The following is a 27,684-nucleotide window of genomic DNA, read 5'->3' on the forward strand; positions in this document are numbered from 1 at the left end:
TCCCACTTTCACTATTCCCAGTTCTCAGATAAAAAGAGTAAGGCTCAGAAAAGTTAAGTGATAATCTCAGCACTACAGGCTAGTTAATGGCAAGCCAAGATCCACACTCACATCTATGATCGTACGGATGTTAACTGTACATATACAATATGGCGGACATGCACAATATGCAGGACACAAGGGGGCTATGCTTTGCTTGACCTCTCCTTCAAAAGCCATCAAGCCTGGGTGATAGATGAGTCATGTTTCCCACTGTCAGTCCTTCCTCCTTCACTTTAATCTAATTCAACACAAAATCCATTCATTGAGAGCTTACATGCTGGGAGTTGCTGGAAATGGATAGTATATGACTTGAAGGAACTTATAATAAAGTTGGTGAACCAAGACTTGTAATCCTGACATAATTCTAAGAGACAAAGATTCTAATTAGGGATGATAAGTGTCATAACTACCCTTCTGCACATCACCAGGAATAGAGAATTCAAAACAGTTTACAGGGCACACACGCACACCTACCCTCTAACCTATTCCCCAAATAAGAAAATAAAATTCAGAGAAAAGGAAGCTTTCCACACCTCACCCTTACCCTCTTATCTGATTCAATTTGTGATGAAGGATGCTTTTGGGTTACTTTTAGAACGTAGATCAGATTTCACTTTCTTTGTGGTCTGATAGATTTCATGCTCTTGGCTCAAGGACTAAAGCTTCTGTCTTCACACTGAACCCACACATGGTTGAAGCCACTTCTTTAAAAATTCCCCCATGTTAATCTATCTGGTAAACACTGCCGTGGGGCTCACAGCAACACCACCATTTCCCGCATCTGTGCAGTTTCCCAAGGGCAGAACTCACTGGCAACTTCTCTTTTTCTTTTAAAAATAATTTCTGTTATTTTCTGGCCATGCCTCGCAGCATGCAGGATCTTAATTCCTTGACCAGGGATTGAACCCATGTCACCTACAGGGGAGGTGCAGAGTCTTAACCATTGGACCACCAGATGACATTCCCAATTTCTTCATCCGTGTAGTCACAGAAGACAAAGTCTGGTGAAAGCATCAGAAGCCCTCCTGGGCAGACAACTGAGGGTTGCAAGAACCCTCTCAAGACTCTTTCGTGTAAGGTACGAGGAGTGAGAGGATGAAAAAATATGGTTTCTGCCCTGAAAGAGTTGATAACCTACATGAAGAAGTAAGAAACATGCATGAGAAGCTAAGTAATGGTATTGGCATCAATACTACACGCCAAGAGAGGCTCAGGCATAGGGGCCACCATGGTGCATGGGAAGATGTTGCCTCGGGTAGGACGGTCATAGAAAGCTTCTTGAAGAAGTGGGATCTGGCCAGGTCTTGAGGAGGGGGGAGGGGGGTGGTGCGGGAAAGAGGCGGGAAGGACCATGTGGGGAGATGCTCTGGGCAAAAGCAGGAAGAAACTGGGGCCTGAGGGCTGATGCTTGTCTTCAGGAGAGTAGACCACCGACTGAGGCTGGAGCAGAGATGTCACTGTGAGAGCCAGCCTGGCAAGATGCACGGGAGGGCAACAGGGCGCACCTGTGCGCAGGCTGAGGAGGAGGGCCGTGGGGACCCTCTTAAGTCTTCAGAACAGGGGAATCACCAATGGACGGGAGGCCACGAGGCGACAACTCTCTACAGGAAACGAGACCACGAGTCTGAGGAAGGCCTCCCCCACCCAATGAAGGAAGAGACATATTAAAAAGGGGACGGAGGGAAGCCCTGGCAGTCCAGTGGTTAGGACAGTGCTTTCAGTGCCACGGCCCTGGTTCAATCCCTGGTTGGGGAACTAAGGTCCCACAGATTGTGTGGCACAGGCAAAAAAAAAAAAAAAATCAGTAAATTAAAAAAAAAAAATTTTTTTTAAAAGGATGAGGGGAGTGGATTCCAGGACCCCAATGGAATACTGAACCAATAAACTGTATCTTGTCCACCCTGCTAGACAGGGTTTCTAACGGCTGCCCACCAGCGAGCTCCCAGGGCAAGTTCTGCTTTTGGCTACTCTAGGCTGTACCCTCTATTACAGCCAAGACACCTTTCTTTAGTCCCCAGCTCACTCTGCACTCTCTGGCACTTTAGTTTCTAATTTTAATCTGCCCCATAAGCGCAGAAAGCGCTGCTTCTTTGTTTCAGCACAATGCAGATCTCTGTCTTCCTGATCAAGGTTTACCTTGACAGACTGATGAACCAAGGACGGGGACACACAGAAGAACTGACGCCGCTGAGCCACGCAGACGCGGCTCTGACTACACGGGCCACGCAGCGTCACCCCCGCACAGCACCGCGGGGCAAGCTCTGCTCCTGTGCTGCTGTGATAGCAAAGGAGGGAAGACTCCATCACGAGCTCTCTCCTTCCCACCACTCACTGTCTCAGCTCAAGAATCCAACAGCTACACACACATCTCCTGAAGAATCCTCAGCTCTCACATTTCTGTTCCTGGCTGCCCAAGGCTTAGAAACAAACTGGGTTTAGAGAATGTGGCATCTCTTGTTACACAAATGCAGGATTCAGACAGTGTGGGGGTATCTGCACTTTGCCATGAAATAGCATCCCTTTGAAATCTTGCATACTGAAATCTGGGCAGGGGATTTTAAACAAATGGAAAAGACACTAACCTGTAGCTCTCCTTCCCACCATCCACCCGGGTTCTTTTTCCGGATCAGGATCAGCTGACCGGGGGCCAGGGTAAGCTGTTCAGGACCCGTAGCTGTGTAGGAGGCAATGACCTGCGCAATTTCTGGAAAACAAGACCAAACATGGTACAGTGCATCGTTAAGAGCCAGGAGGAGGACAGAAAAGACACAGCCGCCTCCCAGGCTCACAGGTAAGCAGCCTCAGAGCCAGCACACAGGGCCGGTTTCCTACTCAACGAAGAAGGCCCAGTGGGCCCCCATTCCCCGCAAGGCAAATGCAGCACTCCAGGACTGGATTCGCCTTCTGGTTCTGCCCGGTGTGCCCGAGGGTCCCCTCATCTTCTGGAACCCACCAGCTTGCCCCCACAAACTCCCCACCCCTCCCCCTCCCCCTCAAGACGCCAACAGCTGGGCCTCATTCATCCCCACCCGCCTTCGGCCCCCATACAGGGCTTATTATTATCACAAGGTCCACAGAAGGACGGTTGAGTGAATCAAGGAAGTCAAGTGAAGCCATTCCACCTGCCAGGCACAGCAGAAAGACAAACTCTGTGTTCCTGAGAACCACCAGGGGCAGGCACTGGCTTGACTTCTACACTACGACTTTCCTCAGCCTCTCTCTTCCGTCCATAAGACCATTTCCTCTGTGGCTGACACTTTATAAGGGTGATCCCTGAATACCAGCTAGGGATCACGTCAACGGAAGTTTACTTCTTTTTATTGCAAATTAAAGGAGGATGCTAGAGTCAAGAGGGGGATTTTAAGCAAAACAGCAATTCTGCACAGAAAAAAAAGAAAAAGGAAAACAGTTCTGTACTTTTCCTGACTGAACAGTCTCATGGGAAAAAGTCCAGGCTCTGAAAAGTACACTTCTCCTGGCACCGGCGGTCGACTCACGGAAGGACAAAACCCTTCTCTGACTGAATTCTGGCGCATCCGCAGGGACTGCCTTGTGAACTTCTAGAAGCAAGACGGAACAGACTGTTCTATTCCTCTACACTCTCTCCCCGCTGTAACTGTTCTCGGAAGAAAGAGATGAAGACACGAGGAATGAAGTACAGACAGACAGAAGAAGAGAAGCAGAAGGCCCATCTCTGACAGCATTTCCTGCATTAAGGAACATAACCCGGCCCCTCCGCCCCACCTGACCTGTTCTGTAATCAGCGGCCACCACATCAGGAGCACTGGGACGTCCCGGTGCAGGCTGGCCCTGTCAGACACGTCCCAGACTCAGGGAAGCAAGAGAGAGCCCAGCTCACACATGTCTGGGGTCCCCTGAGAGCCCAAGATGGGAAACCTGTACTGGGGACGAGAACTCTTCCCCAGCCCACCAAGGATTAGCTCTAGACTCCAAAGAGTTTTCAAATTGGAAAACATCCAAATTATTACCCTATGTGGCCCCCAGGGTTCCCATTGCTCAGAGGACCTGGCCTGTGTAGCTGGTGACCTGCCTCAATACTCTTTTCCATTTTTTTTTTTGAGCAGCTCGCTGGTTTCAGTGTAATGTTAAGCCCCTCTGAACCCTTTGGAATGACCATTTAAAATGTATAGGGTTGGCCAAAAGAAGTTCACCCAGGTTAGCCTGTAAGATGTGATGGAAAAACCCAAACAAACTTTTTGGCTGACCCCATAGCATACTCAGGGTTAAAACAGAGATTTGACTGGGGTGGTCCAATACCTTGAGTCGGTCTGAAATCCTACAACTACCAAAAAACCCACTTTTCCTTTTCAGGTGAGCCTGTCTGGAGGCTGGGCGCCAGGCACAGATACACACGTCCCTCTCCCAGGGCTGTGGTGACGCTCAACCTGTAATTTCTTAAGGCTGTAATAGCAAAAGGGCCCAAATGACCCAGATGAGGAGGACAGGCCATCCCAACCGCATGATTTCCAGCTGCTGCTTTCTTCTCTCATTCATGTGTCTATTAACAGAACATGTGATTTTGTTTAAATAAACTCAAACACTTTTGAGTTCAGGGGGATGACTGTAATTTTGTGCCTTCACTGTGTACCTGAGGAAAACCACTCAAAAGCTTCTAAATTCATAGGCCCCACTGTCTGCTAATATGTGCGGCTCCTCTAATCTCCTCCACTATTTACATCTGGGGACTGAAATATGCTTTCAGGAAAGGAAAAAGCACTGAACCCAATGAGAGGAGGATTAAGCAGCAGCTGACCCCAAATCCTACAGTTCCAAGCGTGACAACGTCCCACCATCTTGCCTGAATTGTTTCTTCACATCCCAAGAGAACATTCTGTCTGGTAATGTCCCTAATACCCCATGTGTGAAGGAACAGCCATTATTTCATAATCATGGATACACATTGTTAATGGATTCCAAGGAAAGGATCTATTCTAACCACTCTTAGGACAGATTCTTTAGTCTTTACTTTTTTTTCTTTTCAAAAAGGTTTCTGGCCCTAATAAAAGATTGGAGCAACTATCAATTACATTAAAAACATTGAAAAAATAATCATCAGGGTTTGTCACTTACCAGGTTTTTTTCCTAAACTCCCTGTTTTCCCAGCAGTTCCAGAGCCCTTGAAACAGAGCAGAAGGTCTCATTTGCATACTGAAGAGTTTTGGTCAAGCAACTTAAAAAACGATGAATGATGTCACGAACCCGCTTGAGCCCCTAAATTCCTTTTTTTCATTCTGGAGAAACACAGCAGCATTTTATCTCCTGACATTACAATGTGTATCAAGGAAAACATGGGGCAAAATAAGTACTGTAAAGCACACAGCCTTTACTCTCTTCTTGAGAGAAAAATAAGCAGAGTGGCACTGCACAGATCCCCCAGGGCTCGGGTATTGACTGTGTGAAACCCAAGTGTGGCCTGTCCCTGCGTCAAATCAAACAGGGGCTGCCCCACCAGGAAGACTGTCAGTCTACATCCTAAACACTAAGCTCATGTTTGATGTCCAAATGGTTAATTATTAAACATTTCACAGACAAAAAAGTACAGAGGTTACAGAAGACATCCATGAGCTCAACACCCCAATTTAGTACGTGAATATATTAACATTTTGGTACATCTGCTTTAGGGCTTTTGTTTTTTTTTAAAGAAGGAAGAAAACAGGACAGTGGCCATTCAAACACCCCTGCCCACATTCTATTATCCAAAGAGGTGGCCACTCTCTCCTGTGAGTCCTTTCTACCCAAACTTTACACTGTTTAAACGCTAAAATTTCTCTTTTAATGCTGGACACACAGCGCATAGAGGCAGACCATTTTTTTCCCCAACTACTAAGTGTTCCAAAAGTGCTCCAGGGTTGAATTCCTTCATGAATACTCATGGAATTTTAAACTAGCTGAGCAAGCCAAGCCGGCAGAGACTTGGCTGGGACAGGGGCCAGGCCGTAATCTGTCGTTACAAAGTGCTTTATTCCAAATTAATTTTCACTCGTGTGTCACTATCTTCCAGTAAATTAAGTATTCCAATTAAAGTAGAACAAAACGAAAGGCTTAATTAACTAAATGAGAGTAACTGTAAAATAAAAATATGTAATTTATCTATCAGGAACACAACTTCTCATTGTCCCTTTATTTACACTGAAATTCAATAACCATCTAGCAAGGGAAAGTTCGAATTAAAATGTTTACTCTGATTATGCTTTCTGTATTAACAAAGATATATATAAAATACCCATCTCCCTCGAAATTTAGGCTACGTATCAACATGAAGGCATACTAATGCTACAAAATTCCCAACGGCCAGTTAATCTCCCACTGCAGGCTTATAATATACTCTCTCTATTCCATAAAAAGAACAAAGCGATTGGCAACCCAGTGATGGAGTTCCAGCCACTTTAATGTGCTCCCTTTTAAACACCGCAGCCAGCACTTAAGCTGAGACAGACTCAGATGGCCACATTTGGCTCTGGCACTTCTCAGAAATGCAGTAGAAAAGCTGATCCAGGCAACATGACCTAGCCCTGCTCGTGCAGAGAAGGGAAGTAGGCTTAGGACAAACTCCTCTCTGCATCCATGGGTCAATTCTGATATCTGGGGCTCGGTCTGGTTTTTAAGTTTGGCAGGATATGCACCGAATTCTATGTCCAAGTAGGATGAAAGATTTTTTTAGATTTTTTCATTATTATGAAATAATGTAGCTAAATGTTTGCCCAAAAATTGTTAGCACTGTTAGTTCTTTGGTGGCTGATAATTTTAAGACGGCAGTTAAGAAAGCACTTTACAACTCAACTTACCTTTAGAAAATGTCACAGTGCATTTTTTCTAAACTTACTAAATTGGATGATTTGGGTAGAAAACTGAAGTTTATTAAAGGATAATACAAGTAATGGCTTTGGTGTTTAATTGATCTCAAAGGTAAAGCCACTTTAAGAGTTTCTGTTCATGGGAGCAGAAATTGAGTTTAGTTTGTAATGTTTTCCCTCTACTGTCCTAAAATATCATCTCCATGGTTCTTACTGGATCTAACTAACTGGTCTGGAGAAGAGTTGAATTTTCCCTCCGCAGGTCTTCAGAGGACAATACAATGACTGTCTTACAGAGAAGAAGTATTTTCATTTCAGCTTTTGCCAAATTCTCCAAGGGGAAGCAGATTTATGCAAACCCCTCCAGGGGAATTTCAGCAAGCTGCTCTCAAGACCAAAGCAAGGGAAAACAAAAAAACCCCCAAACAACAATAATACTCCCTAAAAAAAAAAAAGCCAAAACAAAAACAAAAATCTCAAGCAAATACAACTACTCCAGGGAATTTTAGGGAAGCAGAGAAGGCAGACTGAAAGTGGAATCACCATAGTTTATCACCAGGACCGGCCTTGCTCCCCAAGCAGCTATGGGTCTGTTAAATGGCTACATTTATAACCTGAAATTCCCACTACCTTGAAATTGGCCACTGGGAGATGGGCTCCCATTTGCCAGGAGGCCCATGCCACTATTTCATTAATTCTGTATCATCTCAGCACCACATTTTACGCAACTGAATTTTTAGAGCCCCATTAACAATAGTTGGGAGCCACTTCCAATTTGTATGCACTGAAAATAAACTGAGTCTCTGCTCAACCTCTGATCAGGAGATACCAAGGCCTGGCTAAAGGCCTTAGTGAAATCTTTTGTGTCTTGCTATTGTGTAGGTAAAAATATAAATTCTAGCAATAAACATGATTTATAAACAAATTGCAAATTTATCCAACTTTCTGAAATAATTCCAATGAATTGGAGCTGCTAGGAACGAGGATATACAAAATTTATAGTTCTGAGTCCAACCTGTAATAGATGTCCCCCTATTATATAGACGGGTGGCTTCCCTGATAGCTCAGTTGGTAAAGAATCTGCCTGCAATGCAGAAGATCCCATTTCTATTCCTGGGTCCGGAAGATCCCCCAGAGAATAGAAAGGCTACCCACTCCAGTATTCTGGCCTGGAGAATTCCATGGACTGTATAGTCCAGGAGGTCGCCAAGAGCCGGACACGAGTGAGCAACTTTCACTTTCACTTTTCTTGTAGACGGGACTTCATCAGTCTTGTATTTATGTGGGTATATTTCCTAAAACGCTACAAATCTTATTAATACATTTTTAACCTTGGTAATACATCACAAAGTAGTTGCTTTTCTTCTGGTACTGTTCAGCTCATTCATCTTCATATATGCTTAATCCTCATAATCACTTGTGTTTCTTCATTTTCTTCTGTTCTCCCTCCCCCTGAATATATCAAAGTGTTTGTTACAGATTTCGAAGAACTCATTTATGACTAAGGATGTTAACCACCTGTTATGAAATGCAAATGAGATGCCATATTTTATTGCACTATGGTGTTTTATATTTTGGCTGTGTATTCAAGTATAACCATGTTGTGTTTCATGAAAGATAAATAAATTCTAAAAACTCTCTACTACCCAATATCCTGGGGCTAGTATCACCAAAATACATTTGTTTACATGGGGGAAATACTGCTGTGTATCTTTCTTGGGGTATCCCAGATCAGTGACCATGGAGACTTAATCAAGAACATTTACTCTAAATCCTAAATCAGTTACACCCAGGAACAGAGAGGAATCCTGAACGTTATCCCAGCTGACGCAGCCCAGCCTCATTCAGGGCAGCCTCCACCGAGCCCCGGGGCGGCTCCTTTGCTTCTGGGAGGCCGAGAGTGACCCGGCAGCACCACTGGGCAAGTTCACACAGTGACACGCCACACTGTGTTTGTAGTCACGCTCCAGACCTCAGCAAACCCAACAACGATGTTCCACCGGCAAACCCCATGACTCCCTGAAAAGAGAATCACTGCACAGAAGGGGAGAGGAGACAGTTAATGTGGGTTTACCTCTGAATCTTTAAGCCTCACATAGTTAGAAGGGAAGACGCCGGACTTGTCGCCCACTGTTCCTGTCCACCAGTCACCATCTTTCTTGGTAACCAAAATCACATCCCCTTGCTGAAAGGTTAAATCGCCTTGCTCAGAACTCTCGTAAGTGTACATGGCAATAAATTCTGGTGGGGAGAAATATTGAGATACGAAGAGAGCTTGATTGTTTACAGAAATCCCAGACAACTTTGCAAAAGCAAGTTTATGAATAAGGACATTAGGATAAGGTCCAGTCAAGAGAAAGCCTAGTCACAGATAAAATACAGAGTTGCAGAATCCCCTGGGCTCCAAATTCACCAACCTGCACATAAAATTCAGTAATTGCAGCCAAGGAGACAATTCCTGTGAAAACCCAGCCCCAGAAACAACAACAAAAAACCTGCATGTCCACCAATAACAGTACAGAGAGTGATCTCCGACTTAATGCCAAGTTTTCTTTTCACTTGGCATATTTACTTTTTTTTTCTTCAGGATTTTTTAAAAAATAAAGTGCAGTTGATTTACAATGGTAATTCCTGCTGTACAACAAAGTGATTTGGTTATATACATATACACCTTTTTAAAATGTTTACTTTGAGTTAACATTTACTGAGTGCCGAGGTTGTGCTGAGCACAGTGTTAGGAGGCACTGACATGCAGGCTCTAGGTAAGCTCATCAAATATCTGTAATTCACTTTTTGAAGGCACCAAGTCATCATTTTAGACAACTTTTAGATGTGGTATATCCTTTATGTAATTTAAATAAGACGTTTTTCAAACCTAAGTCCTTTTGTGCCATATTACATAGATGGCAGAAGCTGTTAGAACACACAATTTTAAACATATATTATTTAGCTAAAAATGGACATCTACTTGTCATTCAAATAGGAACAGTAGAATGGGCAGCTGATAAAAGTAGTATCTACCCAATCCCAGAAAATAATCACGCCTTTCTGAACAAGATGAAAAGACAAATCACAGTTTCTTACACGTTATTATTCATGTAATTTAGTCTTAAAGGTCCAGAATTAAAGTTCTCTACTGTCTTGAAGGTGAAGGCTGTGCATTCCAGAGGAAATTTTTCTTCTATAAACCCCTGATTTTACTAACGCTTAGAAACCAAGCCATAATCTCTGAAAGATCACTTGACACAAAATTCTAGACACTATATAGGTACAGAATAAAAGATTTCTAGAAAGATGAACATACATTTTCTGTTTCCACTTTTTCTCCATTTTATTCCAGGCTTTTTTAAAAAAGCAATTAAAAAAACAACAAAGTTTAACCAAAATGTTTGTTTTATGATAGATGGTGTGTTTCTAAATTTCTTATGGTAGTCCTTAAATGCAGAGCTTAATGTCAATTAATAGGCAGAGATGTAGTCTGGAGGACTCCACTGGCTAATTGTAAGAGCCTCTGCAGGAGGCACTAATGGAAACTAAAATAAACACTAGCAAACACAAACCATCCTGATGCTCATGCTAATGTGGGCAGCTCTCCAAGGGGCCACTTCAGCCTCCGCTGAGGCCAGCAGACCCCCGACATACAAGGTCACCCAAACGCGCTAGGGAGGACAGAAGCCCCTCTGTCTGTAGCCCTCCAGCGCCAGCGACACACACCTCAGCCGCTAAAACTTGCAAAAGGATTTCCCGCACAAGGAAAGCAAAGTTTGGCAGCTTGAATAAGGATACTGCTTTTTCATTAATATATTCCTTTTTCTGATTTCTCAGTATTTCGAAACTTCCCTTTTTATTTTGTTCTGTTACTTGTTCCTTAGCTCATGTTTGGCCATTTAAGATTGGATCCTTGGCCATCAGTCCTTTTCCCAGTGATTCCTGCACTTAAAAGTCACTTTTTAAAAAACAGATTCAAATTTTGAAGTCACTTTTGAAATGCTTAAGAAACTTCAGAAGCATGAACTCTGGCTGAACTTCACAGTGCAGTAGAAAATACCAAGGAGATTGGAAAGACTGTGGCTTTACAAACCCTGTGTGTACACGGGCATCTGTGAGGACCTTCAGGATCCAATGAAAACGGGGAGATGGGAGAACAGACACGGGGGGCTCCTCACCACTCAGACCCTCATCAGACATGTAACACAGGGTACTGGCCATTTCCAAGCCCATATTTTAAAAGCTACCCAAACTGACCATCTATTTAATTTGGTTTCTGCTGTCTCAGCTGGTAAAGAATCTGCCTGCAATGCGGGAGACCTGGGTTCGAACTCTAGGTTGGGAAGATGCTCTGGAGAAGGGAAAGGCTACCCACTCCAGGATTCTGCCCTGAAGAATTCCATGGACTGTATAGTCCAAGGGGTTGCAAAGAGTTGGACACGACTAGTTGCCTGAATCACTGGTTACTTTCAATCTGATTACATTTAATACAGTATTTATAAACACATCCCTAATATATCTAAGTGCCTTTCTCTAGAATAGCAGATGCCATCGTCCTCCCATACCCTTCCAGAAAGCCAGCAATCTTTCCTAATATTTCTAATACTGAAATCACTGTACAATGGATGTAATAAATGAGATTAGACATATAACTCTCTACTGAGAGAGATCAGACATATAACCCTCTGCTATTGCCCAAGTTAAGGATGTGGGTGGTTCATCTGTGACCTGCTTATTGAGGCCACAAGCATGGAGGCCTCTACGTGTTTCAAAACAAAGTGACATTCATCAACACTGTTGTCAGATGAGAGAGCTCACTGCTCTAAGTGGCTCCATCAATAATCTAGGAACCGAAGCAAAAAGGAAATACAAGTAGCAGACACTTAGTGACCTTTATTCTAGAAGCTTACACTATTGGCTCATGACTCCCATGATAATTTGCTACCTCAAGTGGTGATTATTAGGTTCCTTTTACAGATGAGAGAGTTGAAGCATGACTAAAATTATACGCTCACTAGGTGTGAGAGCCAGGATGCAAACTCTGGCACACCACTGAGACTTAGTGGGTGTAACCCACTGAATCTGGGCGGGGGGGAAGGGAGGTACCATAATTTGCTTGACACAATACTGACTACATGAGCTGTGTTTAAAAGACCTTTTGCCTTGTTCTTCTAACAGCGGCTATAAAAAGTCATTAGGATGACAAAAATGTATGAAAAGAACTATACTAATGATTGTTTTGGTGGTAATGGCAAAAGCGGGATCCAATAAAAATACCAGATTTATTTAGTGATGATGAAGTTTTTTATAGCTATATATATAAACTAAAAAAATTTTTTTACTTCTAAAATTCCTCTTGAAAAAGTAACTTTGTCACTATTTTAAACCTTAACCCTTGCTTTAATAATTCTATTTTTCATAAAGCAAAGTTTCTAAAGAAGAGAAGTCTCATAATGGCAAACAAACTAAAGATTCTATATGTATTCAAGGAAACAATGAAACACTACTACAAAACAGGTTAGATATCTGTTCTCAACAAACACTGTTCCTACTTCAGACACGGAAAGCCTGTCTGAGGCGGGTCATGCTCACTCTTCAATTAGTGCTCTGATAATGGCAAGACCAGAGGTAGGAAAGACCTGAGAGTCTTACCACTAGAGCCTGAATTACGTAGGTTTTGTTCATTGTTAAACTTATGCCATATACTGGCATATATTGGGTGGGCCAAAAAGTTCATTCAGATTTTTCCCTATGCTCTTATAAAAACCCAAACAAACTTTTTGGCCAACCCAATATAATCCAAAAGATGGTGTCACAAAGTAAAGATGGGGGAAACAAAGCAGTTAATTACTTGTGTGAGAAACACTCAGAATGAAACTTTTAGGCCTAAACAATCTGCTGTGGTTATCTCCATGGAACACAGAGATGACACTTCTGTTTCATTCGGGCACAGACGGCACTGATGCTACTGAGACAGCTTTACTCAGTGGCCCAGTTATGGCCTCAAACCAAAATACCTATCTGTAAGTCAGAAAAAGAGCAAGCATCACAAATAGGCTGCAGAGATGCTCAGAGACCTTGATCCTCAGTGACTTTGATGGGCCTCTTTCAAGAGTCAAAGGGCTTTTAATTGAACATCATCAGAAGATTCGGTTTTTAAGAGTAATATATCTGATCATATTTTGAAAAGTCCCTGTAAAGTACTGTGACTTTGTAAGGAGCTAAACCTCATTTTACCTTCAGGTTTAATATAATGAACATAAATTAAGGCAGACTCTTTAAACATGAAATCCAACCTCGTTTTCAATGTTCACTGTTTGTATTACATAATCGCCTCCCCCCGTCTAAAGATCTTCATTTCACTCAGGTTCTCACCTTCTCCCGACATGGCTGGCTTGGCTGCTGGGGAAGCTACCCGCTTCAGACTTGCAGGACTTTCTGAGGAACCAGAATCCATGCTGGAAGAGGGCGGAGGGGGGAAGTATTTGAATTTTACTTTTCATCCTCAAAGAAAACAGTACAAATAACAATGATACTTTCTTTTTAAAACTGCTTAACATTTATAATTATTTTTTTTTAAAGTATTTATTTGCCCAGGTCTTGGTTCTAGTTCCCTGGGATCTAGTTCCCTGACTAGGGATTGAACCTGGGTCCCCTGCATTGGGAGTCTGGAGTCTTGGCCAATGGGCCATCAAGGAAGTCCCCACTTCACATTAAAACATTGATAATCTACAGTTGAAATAGATGCACTTTGCTAAGTCAAAACACATCACAAAGGGCCATGGTGGCCCGACTCTAAGCTCACATCCTTGTCTGTCAGCACTTTGCTTTGCTAGATACATAGCCAAAGCACTGGTCTATTTCAAAGTATGACGGACATGCTCATTCAGTATTTTTGAAGAGCTTCTTTTCTTGAAGCTCTTAATTTATTTTGACCATCTATTTGGTTAGAACAATGAAACAATAACCTTCAGAGTAAGGTTCCACACCATAAGGTTCTTAACAAAAAAGATAATTCACTCTTCTCATAATTTTCCCCAATTCTTTGGCCGTCTAAATATTTGTGGATATCTGGCACAGTACTGAAAGTAAAGTGAAAATCACAGTCACTCAGTTGTGTCCGACTCTTTGACTATGCAGTCCATGGAATTCTCTAGGCCAGGATACTGGAGTGGGTAGACTTTCCTTTCTCCACGGGATCTTCCCAACCCAGGGATCAAACCCAAGTCTCCCGCATTGCAGGGGGATTCTTTAGCAGCTGAGCCACAGGGAAGCCCAAGAATACTGGAGTGGGTAGCCTATCCCTTCTCCAGCGGATCTTCCTGACCCAAGAACTGAACTGGGGTCTCCTGCATTGTAGGCGGATTCTTTACCAGCTGAGCTATACTAAGCATGAAGAGGAACAGAATCTCCAACAAACCCACGAAACTGTCCCAGGTCTCAGGGTAGAATTCCCTTTTGCACAAGTCAATGAAAAACAAGATGCACAGGCTTCTGAGTGAAGAACAAATGACCATCATCTGCAAGAGGCTCTCTTCTATTGACACACACCCTAACTTCTATTGACACACACCCTAACTTCTGCAGTGAAAAGACCCAGAAGATGAAATGATGCAGCAACTCCTACCTATGAATCCTAACTAGTGCAAACAACAGTTTCATGCCGAACACGGCATTCATCCAGTGGAAGCAGATGAACACAAGCATACCTTGTCGATTTCCTTATGGGCCCTGAAATGAGCTTCACGTAGGACTTGGGGAACCAACCCTTCTGGCCTTGAACTTCTCCAAACCACCACATGTCTTGCTGCTCCAGTACGGTGATGACATCGTTTTTGTTAAAATTTAAATGGTTGTCTTTCTTGGCTCTCCACGGATACAGGGCTTGTGCCTGTAGCCCCTCCACCTTTTCACCCTTGCGTGGGAGAACATAAAGGACCTCTCGTGACTGTGTGATCTGTTATCAGTTCAGGTGACGTGAACACCATCACCTCCCCTCCAACAGGTACATGCAGGTGCATGTGCAACCACAGAAGACACCCCCCGCCTCCTCCCTACCCACCCCCCGCCTCCTCCCCCTTACCCCCTGCAGTGCAGCATGGCTGCCACGTGCCCCCTGGTTCTCAATGGCTGCTTCCTTCCCAAAGTGGAGGTGAAAACCTGCCAGCCTGTTCACAAAGCCATGGCCGGCCCATCTAGAAGTCTCTATTTAAACCAGCTAGGAGATCATATTTATTCTGTTGCACCTGGCCGAGTGCCTTTTCCATTTTGCTTCTATTTTTAACTCTCAAGTCGCCCAGGGCAATCCCATTCCCGCCAGTTTCCAACTGGATTTGGATGTTTAGTGAAGGATTAATACTGGAGCAGAAACCTCAAAAGGTAACAACTCATATCTTAGTTTAGCTGGACACAGGGAAATGGGTCTTGGGTTGGGTTGGGCTTGTCCTAGTTCCTTTTTAGAGAAACTGGGGTTGAGCAAGCATAAACCCTCTGTAATCCCATGTACTATAGAGCTATATGAAAACTCCATATGAAGATGAACAGAATGCCATCTCTGCCTCCCCAAAATAATCCAGGTTAAAATACTTTATTAAGCAGAGAGCAGGATAAAAATGGGCAGTAGGACATGGCCAAGGAACTCACGATTCATGAAGAACAAAGAGATACAAATAACCATGTCTACCACTGGGCAGAAGGAAATACGCGAAAAACAGGTTGCAACCATTCACGGTGGGAACAGAGAGAAAAGAGGGATGAAAGTTGCCTTCAGGCAACAGGGCGAGTTTCACAGAGGTGGCAGTGTTTGAGCTGGGCCTTGAAGGACAAGAAGGATTTTGATAGCTAGGGCTTCGGGGGGAGTGAGCTCCAGGTGGAGGGCACGACCGTGAGATGCTTTCCTGCCAAGGTTCGAGGAGGAGCAGGATCCGGGGGTGCGTGTGGCCTAGTCTCATGGAGGGGTGCAATAGGAGATGAGGCTGGAAAAGGCAGGGGGAGGCATTTATTATCTCTTAAAAGACTATCACATAAAACTATCACAGTATCTTAAGACAATACTATTATAAAAAAATGTGCCAACTTTCGATTAGATACGTATTCATAAATGGACAAGAACAATGGATAAAGCCCAAGGACAGCTCATTCAGAACTAACCTGGACTTGCCTTCAGAAGATACTTATTTTCATAATGACATTTAACTATGATTACGCCTGATAAGCAGAGAATTTATGATAGAATGAAGAGCTTCGGCTTTCATGCTGGCACCTTCCAAATCCTGGTCTCCGTGGGTTCTCGTCTTCTGAGACCCACGACATCCCCATTTCCTTCCATCTCAACTGTCTACTCGGTCCAGTCTTCAGGACAGAGGAGGGTTCTCTGGACTGCAAACACCCCGAGAACCACTGCGTCCCCACCTCCGGTTTCTCCGGCCGTGTTAACAGGGCACCTCCCACCTGGGCCGTGGAGCTCATTGCTTCTGAGTCCCCTAATCCTCTCTGGCATTTCCATTTCGTCTCTGCCACTTCACCTGGGCACTCGCCGGTATCTCGTAACCTCTCACCCTGAGACAGCTTTGCTGCACCTGCCCTGTCTCCACCTTCCCACATGAAGAGCCTGCAATCAGGCAGAACACAGACCCTGGGTTCAGACGCCAAGTCTGTCCCTTACTCCCTGTGTGACCTGAAACAACTGCTCAGTCTCTCAGCGCATGCCTCTCAACTGTTCACTCTCTCAGTTGAGGCCTCCGTTTCCACATCTCTAAAGCACAGACACTTTCTTGAAGAAAATTTAATAAGCTCTATCTGCAGAGTTGCTATGAGAGTAATCATTATAACAGGAGTAGTTTCTATTACTATCAGCTCTTCCAAACTATACAGTATTGCTGGAGAAAGCCAAGACAACGTGTGATGACAAGTCACAGACTCAGGTTAAATTCAGCCAAGTCACGCTTCATCCCTCTTTGCTCAGTTCCTATTCTGAATGCCCCGCAGGCCCTGGGGGCCCCTCCTGAGAAAGCTGCCTGGAAGCACAACCTCAACCTCTTTCCCTCTTTCTCCAACCTCTCTTCACCCTTTTTCTCCCAGAAAAAAAAAAGCAGCCTGTGTTTTCTCCGCTTTTAATGCTGTCTCCCCTTAGATGCTCGACCTCTCAGTCTCTTTTTCCACTGGACACACGGCTGCTTCTTGTCCTTCTTCTCCTCGGCTCCCTGTCTGTCCTTTCACCAACCCTTCCCACTTTCCCACCTATCCTTTTCTCTGTATCCCTTTGCAATCTGGAATATCCTGCTCTTTCCCAGATCACAAATGCGTGCCACCCACCTCTTTGCCTAGCCCACGCTGCGCGCCACTCTGCTGGTCCTGCGCTGTCCTCCTCCACCGGAGCCACCGCTCTGAGCATGACGTGTGTGCTACCTGCCGAGCCGGACAGATGCAAAGGCAAAGAGCACAGCTCCTGTCCAGGCCAGAGAAGACACACGCTGCGTGCAGTTTCCCTCCTCCCCCTGCACTCTTGCTCCTCTGAAGCGCTCACTTCATTTCCTTAGATCTGATCTCTGTTCCCATTTCCCAGACAGGAAGGCCTGACAGTCTCACTCTCACATGGCAATCAACACGTCGAAAACCCAACTCCCTCCTCTCACTAAAAGTCAATTTCTCCTTCTGCCTGACTTGTTCCGCCTTAAGGTCAGATCTCTCCTCAATCTCTTCCTTTCCTACTCCCACAGGCGTTGGGATTCCACCCCTTTAACTGTTGTCACGTCCCCCCATGTCCCCCCGTCGAATCTGTCTGCACACCTCCACGTGAGTCTTCCCAGAGCCTGCATTCAAGCTTTTTGTTCCCAGAGCAGAAACTGTCCTTGACCTCCAAATGCCTGACAGATGGGCAATTTCTGTTTGATTATTTATAGAAATGCCATTTCTTTTATCACGTTAAGTAGAAATATTATCCTTTTAGCAATTACTTTCTTAATGAGGCATTTAAGAGCTTCCCATTTAATCTGCAGTCAGTCTATCTTCTCTGATAAATACTCAGTGGTCTAGCCACGTGGATGGACCCCATGTCTTTCCCGAATCATACTCTGGCCTCCTAAAGAAAGCCTCTCTCCTCAGGGCAGTTTCTGTCTGCATGCCAGCCCTCTCCACTTTCTAATCAGCTCTTACCCACTGTTCGAGATGGAGTTCAAATGCCACGTCATCAATGAAGCTTCCCTGAACAATCCAGGAGGGTAATTCAGTTTACCCTCCTCTGAATAGTCACGACTCCCTCCACTGGGAAAACGTGAACTGGATCCTTGCCTGCCAGCCAAGCCAGATGCATATAACGAGGCTTACATTTTTTTTTTGGCCACACTACATGGCTTGTGGGATCTTCATTCCCCGACTGGGCATCGAATGCAAGCCCTCTGCAGTGAAAACGAAGAGTCCTAACCACTGGACTGCCAGGGAATTCCCAAGGTTTACTCCCAAATGACAAGGACGACAAGCATTGGCTGAATCTTTCCACCTCATACAGCACGCGGGGGCCTCCCGTTCCCAGAGATGCTGTTACCTGGCCTAAAACAGGAGACGGAGATGAGCCCGTGGCCGTGGCTGGAGTGAAGGCCGATCTCTGCCTCAACTGCCCAGCGCTTGGCACGGTGAGGGAGGGCTGGGTTGCCCAGGCGTCCCAGCTGTCGGTTTCTGGTTTCTCATTTGTGCTGGTGGGCCACCTGGAGGGGAAGCGCAACGCCGTGAGCAGCAAGGACTTCCCAACATGTCAGTGCTTCTCCCACAGCAGACACACCAGGACGTGCGTGGGGCGAGTTCAAGAGCAAGGAAGGGGGAAGAGCACTGGACTTAGATTTGGGTCAGAGCATCACATACTAGCGATGGGTCTCAGGCAAATGACAGTAGTTTCTCTGAATCCTGATTTCCTTGTTGATCAAATGGGAACAGTACTATGTCACTCTGGTTAGTTGTCAGGGTGACATGAAATCCTATGTAGGGAAATACTCTGTAACCTGAAGGCACCAGAGAAACACCCTCATGTGATCATTATCTTCACTTGCAACAACAATGCTACATCAGCAAAAAAGAAGTTTTGTGTCACATAGGAAGTCCTGCCAGGCTGGAAGCTGGTGTCTCGCAATACCATCTCTCTGTCCCAGCACCACACAGCAGGTACCGGGCCACGAGCCTGGACACCATGGTAACCCCACAGGTGGCATCCTTAGAGCAACCTGTTGGGTGCAGCTCGGAAACGGTTTTAATTCTGTGATTTTATAATTGTAAATAAACACATCTGTGCAAGTTGTCAATTGAAATGCAATGGACTTTTGAGAATCTTTATGAGAGATAAACAAACTTGCAAATCAAAGTATTTCCTTTGATAGACGGCAGGCACATCCTGATTCCGGGTCTGGAAATAAGATGCCCAAGAGGATAGCCAGAGAGTTGCAGACCACACATTTATTGAGCAAGAGAGTCACGCTGACTAGACCCACAGCAAAACGAAATCCTGAAAAGAGTATTTGTCTTCTATTTTAGTGTCAGCTTTAATTTAAAAAGTCAGAGTGTTTTAAGGGAATATAAACTACTATACATAAAATAGATAAGCGACATGATTTACTGTAGAGCAGAGGGAACTATATTCAACATCTTGTAATAACATGTAACGGAAAAGAATCTGAAAATATACATACATATATACATACATATGTGTATGTGAATCACTTTGCTGTATACCTGAAACTAACATAACAATATAAATCAACTATATTTCAATTTTAATAAAAGATCAGGAGAGGAGAATTTCAATGCGGTTTCAGTCACGCTAATGGAACACTACTTTTTCGCGACCTTCTTTAGCACTTTCAATCCTTTACATGAAAATACAAGTACGAAAACGATTGCTATTCATTATATCCTTCCCTCTACTTTCTCCTGCTCTTGGTCATTACACACCTTCTTTGCTCTTTTTGATCCACTTTCTCCAGCATTATGCCTCGACTCCTTGCCTTCTATTTGTTTTTGCTTAAAGATGATTAGACTTTAAAACAAATTTAAAACATTTCTTACATCACTTTTACTTGAAGGGCAGTATAAAATATTTTTAGACCAACGGCACAGCTGGACCAATCCTATAAGTGGGAGTGTGGCAGCTCTCCATCCGTCCTTGCATACCTCTGCTTACACAGTGTTTTTAATGCCATTTCCTGATGACCAAGGGCATGGCACCGGTAGCTGCCAAGCGCACACATCTCTTTGCCCCGCTGTCTGCTTATTCAGGACTGATGAAAGAGGAAAGCCTCAGAGGAAACAGCCTTCTATCTTACTGAAAACCACATGACAAAATGCAATTTCTGTCCAGCAAAAAAAAAAAAACCAGTGCTACTTCCATGCAGGAAATGACTCTAAATATTTGCTGACTGGTATCAAGCAGATTATTAGGAAATTGTGTTTCTCCATTTCTTCCAAAATAATGAAAGATACAGACAAATGAGTGAATGAAACACGGGTAATAAATAGGCTTTACTTTATCCTAGGGAAAAATCATTGTTGAGCCATGATATAATTAACCAGTTCAGAGGATACAATCCACAAATTGCCAAAAGACCAGTCAGAGAAAGAGGCCATCAACAGTACTCAAGAGGTACAACCCAAGGACTGAAACAGCACTTAAAAGATCACCAATGTGGGATGTCAAAAATCATCAGAAATGGCATCCAACACGTACGTGGAGCTGAAGTCGGCCCAGTTGTTGGGGGTCTCGGAGGGTTCTGTGGGGGTTGCAGCCGAAGGGGCAGGGGTCTCACGCACAGCCACTTTGGGTGTAGGGGTGGAGGCCGCCTCAGTCACTGGTTTGACTGGGGCGGGAACCTCGTTTTCTGGGATTTTCTCTGCGTAGTTTGCAGGGAACCATCCCGTCTTTCCTTTTAATTCTCCTCCAAGCCATCCCGGTTCTCCAGTTTGGCTTTCGTCCACCTGCAGGAAAGTCATAAAGTTTAATTTAAGTGGAACTAAATCAACCCCTAAAGACACCGAACACTCTTAACAGAACAAAGCCCCCACTTCTGACGCGGTCAGACTAACACACAGCACAGACCTTTCTTCACCTTATTCTTAGTCTGAGAGTCTGGAAAAATGGTCTCTAAACATTGACTCTAAAGAAACAGGAGGTGCTATAATTCAAGTTCTTACTCTTTTGTGCCTGTTTATCTTTTTCTTTTTCTCCTAATAATAGCAGCTAGGATAAAGTGCCTGGAGTATTAAGAAGTCCCATAATTTAAATATTTTGAGCTACTCTCAATTATAAAGTGATGTGACAGACTTCATCACTCAGGAACTCAAGTAATTATTAAAAAGTAATTTGACTTAGGTTTATTATTTAAAATGGAAAGCAAAGGGTGCAATCAATATAAATGTAGCCCTCTAAAAGTCTCTAATAACTAAGCAGTCCTTATTCAGCACACGGACAAGAGAGACAGAAAACACAGTCTTAGATGTTTTTACAGGCAATAAACCTGGCTGCTGTGTGTAGTCTTTCGAAAGCTTCACAGATATACAAAGAGAAAATGAAGGAAATCATTATTTAGAGCAACAATTAATTTTATTAAAGTCCTATTGCTTTCTTTTGCGTAAATTTTACTGTAACATTCACAAATGTGCACAGGAGAATACAGGATCTTGCTGTTTAAAAATTTCAGAGGAGATTTATTATAATTGGGCTTTTAATGTTTGCATTTTATCTTAATTCTGACTCAAAAGGAATAGTCAATTACCAGAATGACTCTAATACTTATCTTTCCAAGTTACCCTCACTATTTTTGAGCAACAAGAGATCAATTTGAAGATAATTACATTCCCTAGTAGAAAATTATTTTCATTACAATAAGTCAAATAAAGTTCTGTCAGAGATCATATTTTATCCTGTAAAATACTACCTCAGGAGGTAATGCACTGAACACTTCATTGGATCTGAATACTGTTCTTTTGAAATCACAGAAATGAGTGCTAGGGTTTCAACAATGACTCTGGGAAAAAGTGGCAAAAAATCCAGTTTTCTAACCCATTCAAATATTCAGTAAAACAAAACAGAGGAAAGGGACATTTGTATAACTACAGCTAATTAATGTTGATGTTTGGCAGAAACCAAAGCAATATTGTAAAGCAATTATCCTTCAATTAAAAATAAATAAATTAAAACAAAAACAAAACACATAAAATAAATAACTATGGAACCACATATTTATTTGTATTCTGTGTAGAGTAATATGGCATGATGTTTATTAGCTTATTTGAATTAAAAAAAAACAAACCCTGGGATAGGCACGGAGAAAGTAGAATTCAGGGCTTACTGAATTATTCCTACATGTTGGCTATAAAATAATCTGAAGGAGAGCTTGCTTGCTGCTCTACCTTAGAGAAGCCTTACTGACATGGGTAAAAGCAACTTTTAAAGCTGAGAATTCCCCAAAAGGGAGTTACCCAGAGATAAAGCGCAACACTGCTTCCAAAAGTTCTATTTTTGGCTTTAGAGTTCCAATAGGAACACCCCCACATTGTCTTCTTTCTTCTTCCTCTTCTATCTTCCTCTTCTGGGCAGCCCCATGTGTTTCATGAGATGAGGATTCAAGGTGATATTTTCCCCACTTGGATCTTATTTTCTACTAAACTCAAAAAGCTAGACGCCCTTCCTCGCTGGTTGATATTTACTGGTGACACCATGATGCACTGTAACTTGCTAGCTGCTTTGTGCTGGAAACATAGCTGTTTGTAGGCCAGGCTCCGCCAGGGCGTCCCCAGCTTCTCATCAGGTTCAACAGACAAGCTCCTGCCCTTCCCGTGTCTCCCAGGACCAAGGGGAGGATGGTGTGCAGTGAGTGAGGAGCTGGAGTCAGACACACAAGCACTTTGTCTCAAGACCACGAAGTATCGTGATCAAGGGTAAGGCTCTGCCATCAGACTGCCTCAGTTTTAGTGTTTCGGCTGGGTCCCTGTTGCTGTGAGGCCTTCTCTAGTTGCAGCCAGTGGAGGCAACCCTTTGTGGTGGTGCACGGGCTTTTCATCGCGGCACACAGGTTTAGTTGCCCTGTGGCATGCGGGATTCTCCCAGAAAAGGGATCGAACCTGTGTCTCCTGCGTCAGTGGGCAGACTCTTCACCACGGAGCCACCAGAGAAGCCCCTGTTGCTTGGTTCAGCTGCTCAGTCGTGTCTGACTCTTTGCGACCCCACGGACTGCAGCGTGCCAGGCTTCTCTATCCTTTGCTATCTCCCAGAGTTTGCTCAGACTCATGTCCATCAAGTCAGTGATGCCATCCAGCCAGTTCCTCCTCTGCTGCCCTCTTCTCCTCCCACAGCCCCTGCTTCAGTTTTAGAACCACTGCTACAATTTATGAGCTGGTTGACTGTGGGCAAGTTTAATCTCTTGGTGCCTCGGTTTCCTTATCTATAAAATGGAGGACAAGAACAGTACCTGTTTTATAACAGTTGTTGTAGGAAGTATCCAGAACACTGCCTGGCTTCTGAGATGTGCTGGATGACAGATTCTATTCTTTTTTAAAGATCTTGATATAAACTATTTTTAAAGTCTTTATTGAACTTCTTACAATATTGCTTCTGTTCTATATTTTGGGGTTTTGGCCACAAGGAACGCAGGATTGTAGTTCCCTGAGACCCTGCGCTCAGACCGACACCTCCTGCACTGGAAGGTGAAGCTGTAACCACCGGACCGCCAGGGCAGTGCGACCAACTTTCTAAAGCCATCTCTCCTGCTATCCAGCTCTGACTCTGCTGCAGTTCCCGTCCGTCCTGTAGAAGCCTGGGCTCTGTCTGACCCTGGCTGCTTTAGGTAACCAGAGATCTGGGTTCTCTACGGGGAGGTCCCTGCTCTAGAAGCATTTCTGGTATCCCAGGCCCCTGGGCTGGACTTCCTGGCTTCCTGTAGGGGCTGGAATGTGATCCCAGATTCCAGCCTATCTGAAACCCCTTACGGGTCTGTCCTAGTTAGACCTCCTTGAGTACCAGCTGCTTTACTTAATGATGTCCTATGACCCGCTGTCATTCCCTTGAGACACGGGTCTTACTTGGTTAACCAGACTTTTGGCTGACACCTGGAATTGGATCTGAAGCCCTGAGGGAACGTTCCACCCTGTGGGCAGGTCGAGCTCACATTCTAGTTAATTACACGCAGCCCTGCCCCAGAGATGACAGAAAACAAGCACTGCCAATGAGACGTGCCTGTGTGTACTCAGGAAGAGGAGAGGGTGCCATGCCAGCCCCTTACCCTTGCAGACAAGAGCTTCTGCTACCCTTCAAGGCAATAATGAAACCAGCTTGTCACTGGTCACCAAGGAAATCCATCACTTTTAACCTAGGAAACTGTTTGCTAATTGAACAAACAACAGTCTCAATGAGTTTAATTTATTCTTATAGAAATCCACTAATTTGAATGACCAATTAAATTTTAAGGTTCAGGGGATAAAATAAAAACTAACATTTAACATTAAATTAAATTAACCACTTAGAAAAAGTATAAAGGGTTTTATACGAAAATGAGAAACATTTCCTCCTGGAGTTGAAAAGCTTTACTCAAACTGCCAACCAATTGTGAAAAAATGTTATATATAATTAGGATAGAATCAGCACAGTCAAACACACAGACTTCTTTGTATACGTCCATGGCTGGCTATAACGTGGACTTACAGGTATATGGGGTACTCAATGATCTGTGGCTTACATCGGTCACCTACAAGTGAGGGGATTTCTGTGCCAACAACACTGGTCTTAACACAAGTTCGCTTAGCGACCCCACCGTTAACACCTCAAAGTATCTGAGGTGGTTCTAGTGAAATGTCAAAGTGGGAAGCACAAACCCCAAACATTGCTCAAAGGTCTGGGATATGTTAGAGACCTAGTCTATGAACTGTTACTAAGTAGGCACTGCACACTGGAGGACACTGAGGCGACCGTCCACTGAAGGCAGCATTATCAGGTTCAGTGACTGAACCCCAGTACCCAATAATATCAGACCTCCTTTCTCAGTGTTTATGGCTTCATGGCCGCCATCTCTGTTAGGTGACACTAAGATTTCTAACTCCTCTGACCTTGTCGCAAAGAAGGGTAGCAGAGGTTCTCTCTCTCCTCACAAGCAGAACAAAGGCTGTGGACAGTAAACATGTGTAAACTGTGTATTTAGACCTGCTGCCGCAGCTGCAAGAGACATGCTGGGAGTGTGCAGACAAGCACGTGCTTCATGCATTTGCCAGTTTGGAAATAGAAGGGTTACCCTAAACTCCTGGATGAGGATCCTAAAGCTGCTTTCTAGAGACGCAGCCTAGAGAATGGACTTGTCAACACAGTGGGGGAAGGAGAAGGCGGGCCGAACTAAGAGAATGGAAAGGAAACATACACATATCTGCTATGTAAATCAGTTAGCCAGTGGGAATCCACTGTCTGACTCAAGGAGCCCAAGCAGGTGCTCTGCGACAACCCAGGGGGAGGGCAGGGTGGGAGGTGGGAGGGAGGTTTAAAAGGGAGAAGCCATGTGTACACCTGTGGCTGATTCATGGTGATGTATGGCAGGAACCAACACAGTACTGTAAACAATTATTCTTCACTAAAAAATAAACAAAATTTTAAAACATTGAAACAACAACAACAACAAAATACCTGTTTTCTAAAGTGCTAATCTAGAGGTCAGCCAAAAAAAAATTTTAATATTTATTTGTGTCTGAGTTGTGGCACGCAGGATCTCCAGCTGAGGCACGTGAACTCTTAGTTGCAGCATGTGGAATCTAGTTATGGAACCAGGAGTTGAACCCATGCCCCCTGCACTGAGAGCTTGGAATCTTAGCCACTGGACCACCAGGGAAGTCCCCTTAACTTTCACAAAGACTCAAACCTGCAAGTGTAGCACAAAAGCAGCTGTAGGCAATATGGAAATGAACGTGCCTGAATGTGTGCCAGTAAAACGTTATTACAAAACAGGCATGGGCTGGATTAGGCTCACTCTTGGAATCAGTGTATACTGGTCCCTCAAAACAGCAATGGCTCAGATGTTAAGGTTACGGAAATTTAAGAAAGGCAGGAAAGAAACGGTATTGACTACATTAAAAAAAAATTCTCCATCAAAAGAAGAGAAAAAATGAGTTTAAATTGTTATAAGAGTAACACTAAATTAAAGGATAAATAATTTTCTGAATGAACGGACTGGTTGATGGCTAAGAACCCCTAAATAAGTCATTTATTTTTTGGATGGTTCTAAGAAAATGATATTTTTCAAAATGACTTGGGATTAGTTCTGACAGAAAAGAGATTAGGCTAGATCAGTTCAGTTCAGTTCAGTTCAGTCGCTTAGTTGCGTCCGACTCTTTGCGACCCCATGAATCACAGCACGCCAGGCCTCCCTGTCCATCACCAACTCCTGGAGTTCACTCAAACTCATGTCCATCGAGTCGGTGATGCCATCCAGCCATCTCATTTTCTGTCGTCCCCTTCTCCTCCTGCCCCCAATCCCTCCCAGCATCAGAGTCTTTTCCAGTGAGTCAACTCTTCACATCAGATGGCCAAAGTATTGGAGTTTCAGCTTCAACATCAGTCCTTCCAATGAGAATTCAGGTTTGATCTCTTTAGGATTGACTAGTTTGATCTCCTTACTGTCTAAGGGGCTCTCAAGAGTCTTCTCCAGCACCACAATTTGAAAACATCAATTCTTCAGTACTCAGCCTTCTTTTTGAATCCTAAATATGGATTAAAAGTTCCCAGAGTCTCCGGGATAGAGTCCTGGATTGGTTTTGTGTGTGTGTGTGTGGCTCAGACGGTAAAGCGTCTGTCTGCAATACAGGAGACCCAGGTTCGAACCCTGGGTTGGGAAGATGCCCTGGAGAAGGAAATGGCAACCCACTCCGGTATTCTTCTCGAAAATCCCATGGACCGCGGAGCCTGGTGGGCTACAGCCCATGGGATCGCAAAGAGTCAGATATGACTGAGCGACTTCACTTTCACTTTAAGATCCCTGAGCAGGACTGACACATTCAGCCTTGCACCATTTAAAGCCAGCTGAGTTAGATGATCAGCCTGTGTTCTTAAGATAAACTTCAACAAAATGGCAGTGAGCAGCATTGTTCTAATTTCTCATGCTATTATTCCAATACATGGTGGATGTCAAATTGGGCTTTATCACCCTCCAGGTAATGGGACCTCCAGATCAGAAGGCAGGCCATAGATTTTCAAAGCATCTAAGCCTGAGCCGTCAAGGTCAACTCAACTAAGATGCCTCCACTCAGAAGTCTTCCCAGAGCACATCTGTTCACTCTGATTCTTTTTCTCTTTTATATTCCCAGCAGCAGTAGTGAACATTCACTGGAAACTTCATCACACACTGGCTTTTTCATGTGTTTCTCCCTATTTTTCTCAAAAGATTTTAAACATCTGAATGGTAGATGTTAACCTTATATTTTTTTGTATTACCAACAACAGTTAGAAGAGGACTATATATGAAATTTTATGATAATTTTTGTTATCATGAAAAAATATTTTTGGAAAAAACAGCTGAAAATCAAGACTTTAAAAAGCAAAATATTTTTTAAAGCCTCTTGCAAGACTGCCTGCATTAAAACAGGAAACAAGTTGTTAGACCTCTAAAATCTAACAGGTATAGTTAGCTATTTTTCAAAGTTTGAGAAATATAAGAATTTGATGATGACTAGAATGAGATGGCTGGATGGCATCACCAACTCGATGGACATGAGTTTGAGTGAACTCCAGGAGTTGGTGATGGACAGGGAGGCCTGGCGTGCTGTGATTCACGGGGTCGCAAAGAGTCGGACATGACTGAGCGACTGAACTGAACTGAACTGATGCCTG

The 27,684-nt window shown here is 43.8% G+C and overlaps 1 protein-coding gene across 6 annotated transcripts in view; it reads right to left on the minus strand.

Annotated features, from left to right (window-relative positions):
- ITSN1 (intersectin 1) overlaps positions 1–27,684 on the minus strand; it is a 256,074-nt gene that overhangs the window by 65,861 nt on the left and 162,529 nt on the right. For 5 of the 6 annotated variants that reach the window (XM_088835638.1, XM_088835656.1, XM_088835648.1 and 2 more), the window contains 7 exons: positions 20,554–20,801; positions 18,388–18,547; positions 14,555–14,760; positions 13,221–13,303; positions 8,932–9,098; positions 5,134–5,179; positions 2,625–2,746 (listed from right to left, as the gene is read on the minus strand). In XM_088835638.1, coding sequence (XP_088691764.1) covers positions 2,625–2,746; positions 5,134–5,179; positions 8,932–9,098; positions 13,221–13,303; positions 14,555–14,760; positions 18,388–18,547; positions 20,554–20,801 — 1,032 coding nt within the window. The remainder of the gene's footprint in view (positions 1–2,624; positions 2,747–5,133; positions 5,180–8,931; positions 9,099–13,220; positions 13,304–14,554; positions 14,761–18,387; positions 18,548–20,553; positions 20,802–27,684) is intronic. The other variant, XM_088835659.1, reaches the window with a different exon arrangement.

Source organism: Moschus berezovskii, chromosome 1 (assembly GCF_049115385.1).
Source record: "Moschus berezovskii isolate FMDL1 chromosome 1, NW_MosBer_1.0, whole genome shotgun sequence".
Classification (NCBI taxonomy): Eukaryota; Metazoa; Chordata; class Mammalia; order Artiodactyla; family Moschidae; genus Moschus; species Moschus berezovskii.